The 15,029-nt window shown below is 39.6% G+C and overlaps 1 protein-coding gene across 1 annotated transcript in view; it reads right to left on the bottom strand.

The window, feature by feature from the left end:
• Positions 1 to 15,029, bottom strand: part of LOC147379488 (uncharacterized) — a 687,768-nt gene that overhangs the window by 17,707 nt on the left and 655,032 nt on the right. Inside the window, exons 20-22 of the mRNA XM_086415322.1 lie at positions 12,133 to 12,261; positions 8,956 to 9,081; positions 3,070 to 3,198 (exon numbers count right to left, since the gene is read on the bottom strand). Coding sequence (XP_086271448.1) covers positions 3,070 to 3,198; positions 8,956 to 9,081; positions 12,133 to 12,261 — 384 coding nt within the window. The remainder of the gene's footprint in view (positions 1 to 3,069; positions 3,199 to 8,955; positions 9,082 to 12,132; positions 12,262 to 15,029) is intronic.

Genomic DNA, 15,029 nt, shown 5'->3' with positions numbered 1-15,029 from the left:
AAATGCACAAAAAACTATACTTCAATTTTACTTATGATATTCATGCCAAATTCATAAAAGTACACAGAAGCCAATAGCATATTATAAAGTAATATATCACAACTAATATTTATTCTAAGAATATAAGGTTATGTAATATTAAAAAATTATTTGATAAATCCATCATACTTATCAGCCTAAAGAAAAAAATCATATTACTAGTTTCATAAATGCAGAAGAAACATTTGAATAATAGTCATTTAAAATTCAGTAAAATGATGACTAAATTAAAAAATTAATAGCTATGTCATAATATGAATATTAAAATTCAGTGTTTTACTTTATTGGGGAACAAAAAGCTTACACAAATGGAAAGATAGACCATGTTTGTTCTTGGATAAGATGAATTAATATCAGAAATATGCTAATTCTCCCTAAAACAATGATTCTCCCAGAGGACAATAAAACAGTGGGAAAAAAACTGATTTTTTTTTTTTCCTGCATCTGGATGATTTGGTTATAAATTTCATTTTGAAGGACAAATTAACAAGAATAGCACCAGGAAATCCCCAAAAAAGGAAAGTAATGAAGGGTGGCTAGCTCTGTCGATATCAAATACATATAATAAAGACTTCCTAATAAAAACACTATTGTATTTTCACATAAACAGATCAATAGAGTGGATCATCAGGAACTATATCTAACTGCATATTAATGTTTAGTTGTCAATGAAGCCTGCATCTCAAATCAGTGGGAGAGATAGACTTGTGTGATAACTGAACAGCCACATAAGGGGGAAATGAATCTATTCCTCACACCATACACCAAGAAAAATATTTTTAATTGATCAGAGAATTGCATGTAAAAAATGGTGTCATATGAGTCCTAAAAGAAAACATGGCTGAATTCTTTTAAAACTTGAGAATGGGGAGTCCATCCCTAATTAAGACTCAACATTTTACAAAATAGAGAAAAGATGGTTTTATAACAAAAAAAGAAAACAAAATCTTTTTGAATCATGCATAATCTATAATTCAAAGATGCTCTTAATAAAGCACATCACCTGGGACTCATACTTTTGTATCGTCAGTCCTCTTGAGGAATGTGGGCTGAATCCATAACTGGCTGTACCCAAGAGAATGTGGTGAAAATGATGATAGATCACGTCTATGTCTTAGGAAGACCTGACAACTTCTGTTTTAAGATGTCAGCTGTTATGTAAGAAGCCCAGTAATCTTGGAGAAAAAAGCCTTGCAGTGATGAGAGTGGCCAAGACTGTGCACCACATAGACCCTGAGCTCACCTCCTCCCCTGGGCGCATGGAAATGACAACTATTTACAGTATAAGTAGACAATTTATAGAAAAAGAAATGCAGAAGTTCCTTAGCCATCAGAGAGGATGCTAAACATTATTCATAATAATAACAATGAATATGAAAACTCCACTCATATAATCAGATCAGATCAGTCGCTCAGTCATGTCCGACTCTTTGCGACCCAATGAATCGCAGCACGCCAGGCCTCCCTGTCCATCACCAGCTCCTGGAGTTCACTCAGACTCACGTCCATCGAGTCAGTGATGCCATCCAGCCATCTCATCCTCTGTCGTCCCCTTCTCCTCTTGCCCCCAATCCCTCCAGCATCAGAGTCTTTTCCAATGAGTCATGCATATTATACTCTTTTGATAACCATGTATTGCTTATGAGGATGAAATATGATATAATCTCCCATGAGAGAGAATTTGTCCATATGTTACAAGGTTACATTTGTATTTACCCCATGACTCAGTAACTCTTGTATATGTTTGAAATGTTCCATAATAAAAGGTTTAAATGATAGAATCAGAAGTTAAAATATCCCACAACCCCAAATGCTTGAGGGTTATCTAACTTAAAACCAAAAATAAAACCAAGAGCACATCTATTCTACACAAAATGCTATTATTCTGCTTTAGGAGTCCTGAGTATCACAATGTTGATAGGAGCTATCTCCCATGAATTAAGAGAGGAGATCCATGGTTTTAAAAAGTCCATGAAAATTGGTCTTCCTTGAATGTTGGTTTTAGATGGGCTGTCATTTCAGTGTCATCATCCTCACTTTCAGATTGGAAACTACTGGGGAGATGTTGTGAATGTCCTTATGGCCCAGAGCATGGTATCAGCAAAGCAGGAATTAGCATAAGGGCTTATGCAATCCCACTGCAAGGTACTTTCACTTGCGCTGTGCTGCCAAGTTTCATGACAGTCAAATGAGTGGTGAAAGATGGTGGGTAATTACCCCCATTATGAAAGCACATCATAGTCCCAGGTCTAAGGAGCCAGAGATCCCATAGTTGGAACCACCTCAGTATAAGTTCACTGTGGATTATTTTTCACTCAGGGGGCCCCAAGGTTAGGCCCCAAGAACAGTGTTCTCATCCATACTGTGTCTTACTACCCTTTCTCAATGTTCTGAAAAACACAACACTATCTTCTTAAAAGAGTGTGCTCTAATTAGGTGCGTGCTTTCCAGTGCTGTACAAAATAATTAACTGTGGTTTGAAAAGCAAACACTAGAATAACTATCGATATTTATTTTTATCCATTCATTATCAACTTTTCTAATGTGGAGCAGCACATGAATATCACTTCTAAATAAAAGTACATTTATGGTGGTACATGATTAAACTTCTCCTGAGGATGTACAGTTTCAAGACCTCTGGTCCCAGAGTCCTCCTCATCACCCTTTGAAGCTGGGCCCACTCCTGATGTGAGCTGGATCTGCCCAGGGCCCCGCATCCTGTGCCCTGCCCACCTCAAGAATTGGCTGGACGGGGAGTGGGATTTAGGTCTCACAGGAGCTCTTTCACATTAATACTATTTCAATTACTTAAGAGTTTAAGAGTTTTCATGTGGTATTCCGGTAACAAGGTAACAAAATCAACTGGTATTAACATAACATTATTTTTATTAGAAATGTAATCATAAACTATAAACAACTTGCATAAATGTATTGGAAAATAGCCCTTTCACAGATTTCTACTGTATTTTGTCAGTGAATGGCAGTATGCTGTAGATTTTATTGAATAAAAGAAGGTAGTAATCAACTTACCTTTTTCACAATAATCTCCTGTCCATCCAAGGGCACAGGTACAGCTTCCATCTACAGGATTGCAAAGGCCACCATTTTTACAGGTGCATTTTAGCTCACAATTTGGGCCATATTTTGTTGGAGGACATACTGTAGTAAAAATTCAAAAAATCAAACTAAGTAAAAATGTCACGCAAGTAAATATTTTTCTCGGCTTCAGAGAGACTAATCAAATCCATATAGCAAAATCATTTTTTAAAAATACTCAAAGCAAACAACCACTCATATGTATCCTTCAGGTAGTAAGTACATCAATGTCATTCATTCATATTTTCATCCACTCCATAAATACTTATTGAGCTTATAACTTTGTGCCTGGTATACTTTGGGAACTGGAGATGTTCTATGAAAAACAGAGATTGATCTTAGATTAGTGACGGGAGATTTTATGTATTTAATCCCATAATTGATAAAGATGCATTAGTCATTTGCTCCTTAATGTCTCTGTGCTGAAATGTGAAAAGCACTTCAGTACAAAGTGGTAGGTGACACAAACAAAAATGTACTGGCAAGAGGAGTTAAGATACACACGAGTGAAGCTAACCAGACATAAGGGAAATTGAGGCTTCATTGTCAGAGGGAAAATAATTGAATGATGGGAAGTGCCACCAGTGGGAGAGTAACCATTACTCACATTTATTTCGTTTTGCCATGAAGAATATGGGCCCAACATAGCCAATGAATATGCTTTTTTTTTTTTTTTTCAGGAAAACTCAAAATCCATATTTTATATGAAATCATCTAATATTTGAAAGTTGGCAACTAATTAAAATTGTTTTATAGCACTGTGGAAGCCAAAACTATGTCAGCCAATTCAAACACATTTGTGGCTAGATTTGGCCAAAGGCCCACCATTTATACCCTCTAGTTTATAATAGCTTTACATAATGATATTTTCCACATGAATTATCTCATTTAATGCTTATACATATTTCTCTGATGTGGGTAACAGTATTCTTATTTTACACTTGAGAAAACTGCAGCTGAAAAACTTAAGTCTTGCTCACACTTAAGCAGCCAAAAGATAAGACCCAAGATTCAAATCTAGAACTTCTGACTCTCTTGCTATTTTAGCTAGCAGAACAGACGTTAGAGGGATAAAAAAGTTTTAACTTGCTCTAAGTGCATGCATGCTCAGTCGTGTCTGACTCTTTGTGACCCATGGACGGTAGCCTGCCAGGCTCCTCTGTCCATGGAATTTTCCAGGCAAGAATACTGGAGCAGGTTGCCATTTCAATCCACCTAATACTTTCAAGGGGCTTCTCTGGTGGCTCAGTGGTAAAGAATCTGCCTGCAATGATCCCAGGGTTGGGAAGATCCCCTGGAGGAGGGAACACTCACTCCAGTGTTCTTGCCTGCAGAATCCCATGGACAGAGGAGCCTGGTGGGCTACAGTTCATGGGGTTGCAAAAGAGCCAGTCAGATACTACTTAGTGAGTAAACAATACTCTCAAGCCGTACATCATGTTCTTTTTTCTCTTATCATAGATCTTACTCCCTGTTAACACACATAAAAATCACTTATTAACTATAAAAGTTAACATTGATATTGATGTCATTGTTAATGCAAATTCATGTGATCAACACACGGTAAGGTCAAACAAACTGAAGCATCAGAGTTTGGACCAAAGAAAGGTTTATTGCAGGGCCTGCAAGGTGGCTCATGCTCTAAAAAGCCCCAGCTCCTCACAGGGTATCAGCAAAGCATTTTTAAAAGCCAGGTGAGGAGAGGGGTTCCTGGGTCTGTGATCCACTGGTGCACAGCTCGATGACTGGCTGATTGTGAGGTAGCAGGGTGGTGTCAAAGGGATTAACACTATCAGTTCTTAGACTCCAGGAGGCCTGGAGCTGAGTGCTCAAGGTTGTCAGGTAGTTTGTTGTCGCCATTTGTTGGAGAGGGGGAGTTTTTCTTTTTTTTTTTTTTTTAACATCTGCAAAACAACTCAGGAAATGGGCATCAAATACTTTATCTAGGTATTTCAGAGAGGAGCTAAAGCAGAGAATATGGGGGAAGGCCCCTTGGGGTCCTGCTCAATTATATCATAACTTCTGCTTTACTTTTGCTCAAAAGTGCTTGCAGTGTCTGTACCTATTTATTTACCTTGATTTTATTCTAGTCTTTTTTTTTTTTTTTTTTTTGAAGGTAAGGTAGGTGTTATTTTTCTCTTGCTATTTTCAAAATTTGTTCTTTTTCAGTTTTCAGAATTTTGACGTTGTTATGTCTTTTGTGGATTTCTTTTGGTTTATCCTGTTCGGCACTCACACAGAGTTTTTAATTCTGTAGGTTTAAACTTTTTGTCATGTTTAGGACATCTTTAGTCATTGTTCCTTTGACTCCTTCAGTCCTGCTTACTTTCTCCTCTCCTCTAAGACTCTGATGACATAAAAGTCTGAGTTTTATTTATTTATTTATTTTTCCCCTCCCACAGATTCCCCAAGGCTCTGTTGTTATTATTTGGTTGTTGTCATTTCCTTATCTGCTGTCTAAATTGAGTCATTTCTGTGATCTATCTCTGAGTTCACTAATGTGTTCCTCTGTCCTCTCCAAACTGAGATTTTTACAGTTTTGGTTTTTGTATTTTCCAGTTCTAAAATTTCTGCTTGGTTCTTCTTTATGTCTCGTATTCTTTGTTGAACGTTTCTATTAAAAAAAATTTCTTTTTGGTTGTTCAGTGAATCATTTTTTATGATGACTTCTTTTAAAATTATTATCAAATAATTTTGATGTCAGTGTCATCCAAGTGTTGGTGTCTTTCGATTATTTTTTCTTATTCAAGTTGAAATTTTCCTGGTTGTTGGTATAATGAATAATTTTTTAATGAACCTGACATTTTGAGACTCTGGATCTCCTTTAAATCTTCTGTTTGAGCAAGTCTCCTATGATACTCCACTGGCAAGGAAAGAGGTTCCTCTGTTAAGAGGCTGAAGCCCAAGTTCCCCACACAGCCGCCAAGGGGAGCAAGGGTAAATGTGCCTCATCCCTGCTGGGCCACGGCAAGAGTTTAGGCCTCCACTAGGCTGACATCCTACCCGAAAGAGGGGTAGAAGTGTCTCTTTGTGGCTTCCTACTCGCTCTTCACTGACTTGCCTGGAGTGGCCTCATTGCTGCTTGGTGTTTGTGAGAGTCTTGACTGCCCACTAGACCCCCTTGACTCCATCTTAGCTTGCAAGGGTATAGTTTCCTCATCACCTGGTGGGTGGAAGCTGGTGCTTTCCACACAGTTTCCACTGTCACTGCCAGGGTGGCCGGTTCTTTCCTTTCTGGCAGAAATGAAAGCATCTGCCCCACTAGGATTTCTCCTACCCAATCCTGGTGCAGGGTTGGGGGGGCCTTATATACCCCAGGGGAGCTTAAAAGCTAGAGCTTATGCTCTTTATATTACAATCTCAGCATTTTTTATCATGTAAAATATCTATATATTTATCATATTCCATGTCACCATAATTGCTAATTTGTTTTAAACTTAGCCTTAATTAAAATAGATTTAACACCCATTAAATGTCCTTTTGGAGAAGGCAATGGCAACCTACTCCAGTACTCTTCCCTGGAAAACCCCATGGATGGAGGAGCCTGGCAGGCTGCAGTCCATGGGGTCACAAAGAATCGGACATGACTGAGCGACTTCACTTTCACTTTTCACTTTCATGCATTGGAGAAGGAAATGGCAACCCACTCCAGTGTTCTTGCCTGGAGAATCCCAGGGACGGGGGAGCCTGGTGGGTTGCTGTCTATGGGATCGCACAGAGTCAGACACGACTGACGTGACTTAGCAGCAGCAGCAAACGTCCTTTTTACCAGAGATTTTCTATGTATTACTTGGTTGCTCAAATTTATCTTCTAGTAGTTTCTTCAAAATATTTTATGGTTACTATATTGCCAGCAATTTTTGATGATTAAAAATTATTGTTTATTTCCCATCATGTTTTTCTTGAATAAAAGTTTGTGTCTAAAACACTTGAATCACATATTTTCCCTAGAACTTTGTAGGTTTTGATAGCCATAAACTAGCAATAAATATTACTGTGAGGTATCAGGCCGACTTTTTTCCCTATCTCTTCATATGAGATCTCATATTTTTTCTTATATCCTCAATAGAATTTCCTCTCACATATGATCAAGCCTAACTAGTATTTCTAGGGATAGAATGTATTCATTCAATCTGTAGCAACAGATCTTCCTTCCTTTCAGAGGGGAAAAAATCTTGATTATATTTGAATATTTTCTCTTCTATTTATGTATCTATTTTTTTCTATTTCATTGTTTTCACTTTCCTCAGGTATATTCTCCTTACATGGCTATCGCATCAGCAGATTCCATTCTCTCATTACCTGAGTTCAATGTGGACTATATTTATATGATGTGAGGTTTAATTTTCATTTCCACTTCTTTCTGAGCTCTGCCAGCTTACTTTTTCATTTCCCTTTGTTGTCTTTTCATTTATTCCATGAACCCATGTATCTCTGCATAGCACTCATAATTTATAGGGGACACTTTCTCATTATGTCCTTTGGATGCTTGGAATAAATTCAGTTAATATTTTCATGGGCTCCATAACAAAACTCTTCTGCTCCATGTTCATCTTGCTTTTTGTTTTCCTATTCCTTTTCTCCTTCTTATAAAAATTTCACTAAAAAGTCTTTGAACGGTTTCATATTTTGGTTCTAAGATGAGGGAAGGTTTTCATGTGCACCAGTTTAAAAAAAAAAAAAATCAGATTGGTTTTTGTGCACCTGTAATTTTTATGGGGGGATGGGCATAGTATGGACTGGGGCTTCCCAGGTGGCACTAGTGGGAAAGAACCCACTTCAAATTTCAGAAGATGTGGGTTGTCCCTGAGTTGAGAAAATCCCCTGGAGAATGAAATGGCAACCCACTCCAGTATTCTTGCCTGGAGAATCCCTCGGACAGAGGAGCCTGGGGGGCTACAGTCCATGGAGTGGCACAGAGTCAAACACGACCAAAGCAACTTAGCATGCATGCGGTATGGATTAGAGGCTAGAAAAATGATTCTGGTTATTAGGATGCCTCCTTAGCCCAGAATATGACACAAAGTCATGGGATGTGGGTCATGTACTTGTGTGGGTGAGTTTAGCCTCTCTAGCAGCAAGGCTGCTTACAGTTCCCTCTTCTTTAGTGAAGACATGAAATGATAATATATCTGTGCCCTTCCTCATTTTATCCAATCTTCCTGCAACTTTGTGATGTCCACTGGGGTTCAAGAAAGCTCCTCCAACTTGCCCACACATCCAACTTTTGTATTTCAACAAAGGATCTTTAGACTTGCTCCTCTGTGTGTGTCATTGAGAAACAGCTGTTCTGTTGGCCCCAACTCAGAGCTGTAGGGGCCCGGCATTCTCTATGTACATATTTTCCTTGAACAATTCTGTTATTATGATAATAATAAATAATATTATTTAGGACAAAGAAAGCTTGACAGTTTTAAACCAAGGTCATGTATTTTTTCCTTCTCTCATGTTTCCTACAGCTTTCAATAGCCTTCTTGAAAACTGATGAGGACATAAAACTCTTCTGTTGTTGGTAATCAGATACCTCCAACACACAATTTGAGGTAGTTTTACAAAAGTTAGTTATTTAAAAGTTTGCTCCTAGTTAAGAATATGCAGAAATTATTCTGTGTTTGTGTTCGTTCATTTTTTTGTTTACTCCCCCAGTAAACTATTTCCTTTATAACTCTACAGGAGTGTGTACTTGCATATGATTAAAGCCACATTTTAAAGTGTCGTAAACAATTCCCACTTAATTATAAGCCCTGGCACTGCATCTGCCTTTAGAATTTAGCTTAATTAGTGCCAAGACGAACAAGGTGACCCTGCAGGCATTGTTACCTTGCTGACACCTGGCCCCCACTTGGCCAGGTGGACACTGGCACCTTCCAGTCACCGGGTCACACTGTCCTGAGACACAAGAACACCGCTGGACACAGTCCTGCCCATAGTAATCTTCAGGACAAGCTGCAGAAAGAAGAAAAACAAAGCAGAGCAAAAGGAAACCAGATTTGCCTTAATAAAGCATTTCACCAGTCAAGATTTGTAAGAACGTGTAGATACATAACCTTTTCTTTTAATCAAATAGGTTTCCCCGACTTGCCCTTGGTTTTCGATTTAAAAGGTTACTATGGGGAAAAAAAAGACCTGTTCAAATTGTTGCTTACTTAGTGCAATTTTAGTTGATATCAGGAATTCCATCCAAATATCTAGTGTCAGACATGTATGTATGTATGTGATATGACACTTAACAGGCTCAGTCTTGTTTTGCTGCGTGGCTGTCTTAGGCTGTGTGTGTATGTATTAATCTTGAGTACAAAAGTGAAAGTGAAGTTCACTCAGTTATTTCTGACTCTTTGCAACCCCATGGACTATACAGTCCATGGAATTCTCCAGACCAGAATACTGGAGTGGGTAGATTGTCCCAACCCAGGGATTGAACCCAGGTCTCCTGTATAGAAGGCAGATTCTTTACCAGCTGAGTCACACAGGAAGCCCAAGAATACTGGAGTGGGTAGCCTATCCCTTCTCCAGCGGATCTTCCCGACTGTGGAATAGAACTGGGGTCTCCTGCATTGCAGGCGATTCTTTACCAACTGAGCTGTGAGGGATGCTTCCTCTTAAAGTGCACTTGGAAAATTTAGCTTACACTTCTGTGCCTTATGCTCACATCTCCAAATATTTATGTATTTTTTAATTAATTTCTAAAGTTATTGTGTATTTATCAAAACAAACAAATATGCTAAATTACTGTCAATAGATTATATCTATTAAATTAATTGCATTAATTAACAAAATTTAAAATTAATTTATTCATAAGTTAACACATTTATTAATTTTCTTGCTTGTTTGTTTTGCTGCAATCTCATTCTATCAGTTCAGTGAGATGCTTACCAAAATAGAGACAAAACAAAGATAAAATAAATATCTGTGAGGTTCAATAAAGGGAAAATATATAACAGTGTATACATTGTGTGCTTAGTTGCTCAGTCATGACCGACTCTTTGTGACCCCATGGACTGTATCCCGGCAGGCTCCTCTGTCCATGGGGATTCTTCAGGCAAGTAAACTGCAGTAGGTTGGCATGCCCTCCTCCAGGGGATCTTCCCAACCCAGGGATCGAACCCAGGTCTCTCACATGGCAGGTGTTCTTTCCTGTCTTAGCCACCAGGGAAGTGTGTATACATAAACAAATATAATTCTTTGAATTGTAAAAGGTGACAGAAAACTTGGCTCTGATCGCCATAGCTGTCAAAGCAGAGAAGGAAAATTGCTCAAGTACAAGATCATGGCTTTCTGCAGACAAAACTCCTCCGGACATTCAAGGAAACCATGACTTTTGAAGATTCTCTGGCCTAAGGAAATTTCTCCAACGATTTTCTTTGAAGAACAAACACAAAGGAGCCAGTTAGAACCTTCATTGGGAGATGTTTATGGGCTGGCTTTCACTCAAAGATAACTTGGCCATTGAGGCCTCAGAGGCAGTATCCATTAGGTTTCAATTTTCTGCCACTTGGAGCCAGGACTTTGTCTTATTCATCTTTTATTCTCAGAACAGCAGGATACTGAAGCAGAGTAAGATTACCCTCATAGGAAGAAAACAAGCAACTACCTGCCTGAAGAAGATAAGCATTCTGGATATCTTTACCACATAACCATAACTTTGCCTGATCACAAACTTCGTTATCATTCTTCCAAATAAAAGAATCTCAAGTTCACAATCACAGCCCTTCAGTCTTTAAGATCTTACTCTTATGTGGCAGCCTGGATGGGAGGGAGTCTGGGGGAGAAGGGATGCCTGTATATGTATGGCTGAATCCCTTTGCTGTCCGCCTGAAATTACCACAACACTGTTAATAGGCTATACTCCAATATAAAATTAAAAGTTGAAAAAAAAAATCTTTACTCTTTTGTGAAGTACAAGATAAAGAATGCATGTGAAGTTGTTTCAGTCATGTCTGACTCTTTGTGACCCTATGGACTGTAGCCCATAGGCTACCAGGCTTTTCTGTCCATGGGATTCTCCTGGCAAGAATACTGGATTGGGTTGCCATTCTCTCCTCTAGAGCTTCTTCCTGATCCAGGGATCAAACCCAGGTCTCCTGCATTGCAGGCAGATTCTTTACCACTGAGCCACTTGGGACATCCACCAGGGAAGATACAGAATAGTGCACAAAATATATAATAATAGTGAACAGATCAATAAAGGATCACCAAGCAAACATGCTCATCAACAGCACTAGGATAAAGAATACAACAATGCCAGGATCACCTCCCCACCATGCCCTTTCCAACTCATTGCCTCCTCCATCCTCCCTAAAGACCATCATCATCTTGTGAACTGTCTAAATAGTTGGAAACTGACGGATTTGATAAAAGCAAAATGTGTTTGTAAGGATATTCCCACAATGTCTAAGCCAGTGCATTTGTATGGCATCTTTAATTTATATCTGGTCCCTTAAATTTTATGTCAGTAGTTACTTGTATGATGTTGCTGTTCAGTTGCTCAGTCATGTCTGACTCTTTGTAACCTTACAGACTGCAGCATGCCAGGCTTCCCTGTCCTTCACCATCTCCCAGAGTCTGTATGATGGGTAGTTATTTAAGGTCTTTGGATTTTCAGGAAATGGTTACTTTTAGGTAAGGGGAAACTACTTAATTTTGAGCTAGAAAATTGCTGAGGATAAATGAAATTGTGGAAATTTGGACAATGAATTTGACATTGTGTACATAGGAATCTCCAGTCTGCTCTGATCTTGCCAAACACAATTTCTTATCTTGACTTGAGTCCAGCATTGCTGGGGCCAGAGAGGTTGTGACCAGAGGGCTTCCTGGCTGCCTTCACTGACTTCAGCTCTCAATCAAATTCCTGCCAGAAGTAATCCTCAACCTAGAATTTACTCCTGTTACTGCAGTAAATCATTCTGTAAAATAAATGCCAAAACATGTACTCTCTAAGTGCAGTTCTTTAAAACGCTGATTTAGTATATAAAATTCATAGTAGATAGAGTGACTTACTTTGACTGCAGTCAGCCCCGATGAAGCCAGGAAGGCAGTCACAGGTTCCAATCATGGTGTCACAGCTGCCACCATTCAGGCACTTACACTTCCTTCGGCAATAAGGGCCATAAGTGCCTCTTGGGCATCCTGATGAAAGAGAACAAAACCATATGTGGTATTGTAACTTGAAGCTATCAGTGCTTAACTTCATGCCCATAGTCATGTGGTTAACTCAACATTCCAATTACTGTTTTTGGTATTCTTATCACCTTCAAGATACTGATTCAAGGGATGGACTTATCTGAGGATACAAATGTATAGGGATGGATGCCTTAGAAATGGAGAAGGCACTGGCACCCTACTCCAGTACTCTTGCCTGGAAAATTCCATGGACGGAGGAGCCTGGTAGGCTGCAGTCCGTGGGGTCGCTGAGAGTCAGACACGACTGAGTGACTTCACTTTCACTTTTCACTTTCCTGCATTGGAGAAGGAAATGGCAACCCACTCCAGTGTTTTTGTCTGGAGAATCCCAGAGACAGAGGAGCCTGGTGGGAGGCCGTCTATGGGGTCGCACAGAGTCGGATACGACTGGAGCGACTTAGCAGAGCAGCAGCAGCCTTAGAAATACAGATGGGGACATAGAGTTCCTGAAGCTGTTCATTAATAATACATAAGAAACTTAACCTTGAACTTCCTTGAAAATCTACCCACTTTTAGAGTATGCTCAGAAAAAAAGACAATTCACCAAAGAAGGTTGTTTTATTCCTGCCTAGAAAAAGTCATTCTTGCAGTTACTATCTAAGTATAGTTTGTCTGATCTGGAATGATCTGGGTTTAATACACATAAGAATTCAAAACGGCAACAAGCCTGGAGAAAGCATCTTAATTTTCTATTAGTGTCTCAGTTTTCTACTCTTATCCATGGATCTTGGCTGACCATGACGATACATGTGTAAGAGGTAGATAAATGGCCAGACTTCAAGGCAGAAGGAGACTGAGCAGGGCAGAGTGACCTGAAAACCATATTATCTGTGCAATGATCGAAAGATTGGGGGTATTTAGCCAGGAGAAAATAGACCTAAGAAGATAGAACTGTCTTCACACATGAAAAGGAAGTCTTATGGAAAAGGAAGAAGGGGGATATTATCTCAATAAGGAAATACTCTTTGAAAGCGCTGTCCAGGACTGGAATAAGCTTTCACCATGAGGCAGTGAGCTACCCATCTCTGTACGAGTTTAAGTAGAAATAGGATAAGTAACTAGAAGAGAAAATGTAGCAGGGATTCAAGCACATAACTGACTTTGAAGCACTTCCAAATATGTTGTTGTCCTGCTCTATGAAACTTCTGGTACTTTAGTCTTAAAATCACAGAAGTTTTAGTTTCAAGAGACCTCAGGTCCATCTGGCTCAACAATTATTTGAAGATGAGGAAGTAGAGTATAGTTACTTAAAAATGTTATTGTACAAAATTATGTTACCTGGTAAACACAGTTTCCTTTTTCCTGTCATATTTCTAAAATAAAAAGATGTAGAATATTTTGAAAAGACTGAGATTTGAACCCTGTATCTTCCACTTGCTAATGTGGAAGTCCTTCCTTTGAGCTCCTAGTTCTTCACTCCCAAAGAGGATGATAACAGAATCATAGGCTTGTTGTGTGAACAAGTAGAGCACCTAGCATATCACCAATCTCAGATAGCTCCCAAGTTAATGGTAGCCATTATTTTCTTTCACAGTGCCAAGATCATTGGTGGGCCTATGGCAAAACCCTTTTCCTATCTGCTTAACCTGAGGGCAAAGGTTTCGTTTTTGCCTGAGGTCCTTCCTCTTGCACAACGTTTTCACTTGGAAGCACAGTTCTAAAAATGATTAGAGACTGAAGTGGCTGCGACGGCGCACGAGCCCGGCTGGGAGGAGCTACGCCACGTCCAAGGAGCGGTGGCTGCACGGGCGCCGGGTACCGGAGGGCCTAGAGGAGCTATTCCATGTTCAACGTCAGGAGGGGCGGCAGTGAGGAGATACCCCTCGTCCAAGGTAAGGAGCAGCGGCTGCACTTTGCTGGAGCAGCCGTGAAGAGATACCCCACGTCCAAGGTAAGAGAAACCCAAGTAAGATGGTAGGTGTTGCAAGAGGGCATCAGAGGGCAGACACACTGAAACCATAATTACAGAAAACTAGTCAATCTAATCACACTAGGACCACAGCCTTTTCTAACTCAATGAAACTAAGCCATGCCCGTGGGGCCACCTAGGACGGGCGGGTCATGGTGGAGAGGGCTGACAGAATGTGGTCCACTGTAGAAGGGAATGGCAAACCACTTCAGTATTCTTGCCTTGAGAACCCCATAAACAGCATGAAAAAGCAAAATGATAGGATACTGAAAGAGGAACTCCTCAGGTCAGTAGGTGCCCAATATGCTACTGGAGATCAGTGCAGAAAGAATGAAGGGATGGAGCCAAAGCAAAAACAATACCTAGTTGTGGATGTGACTGGTGATAGAAGCAAGGTCCAATGACATAAAGAGCAATATTGCACAGGAACGTGGAATGTTAGGTCCATGAATCAGGGCAAATTAGAAGTGGTCAAACAGGAGATGGCAAGAATGAACGTGGACATTCTAGGAATCAGCGAACTAAAATGGACTGGAATGGGTGAATTTAACTCAGATGACCATATATCTACTACTGTGGGCAGGAATCCCTTAGAAGAAATGGAGTAGCCATCATGGTCAAAAAAAAGAGTCTGAAATGCAGTACTTGGATGCAATCTCAAAAACGACAGAATGATCTCTGTTCATTTCCAAGGCATGCCATTCAATATCACAGTAATCCAAGTCTATGCCCCCACCAGTAACGCTGAAAAAGCTGAAGTTGAATGGTTCTATGAAGACCTACAAGACCTTTTAGAACTAACACC

The sequence above is a fragment of the Bos grunniens genome, chromosome 1 (assembly GCF_055505025.1).
Source record: "Bos grunniens cultivar Pamir isolate PY7600 chromosome 1, Bosgru_T2T1.0, whole genome shotgun sequence".
Lineage (NCBI taxonomy): Eukaryota > Metazoa > Chordata > Mammalia > Artiodactyla > Bovidae > Bos > Bos grunniens.
The sequence above is the reverse complement of the archived record's forward strand: the minus strand, read 5'-3'. Positions and strand labels throughout refer to the sequence as shown.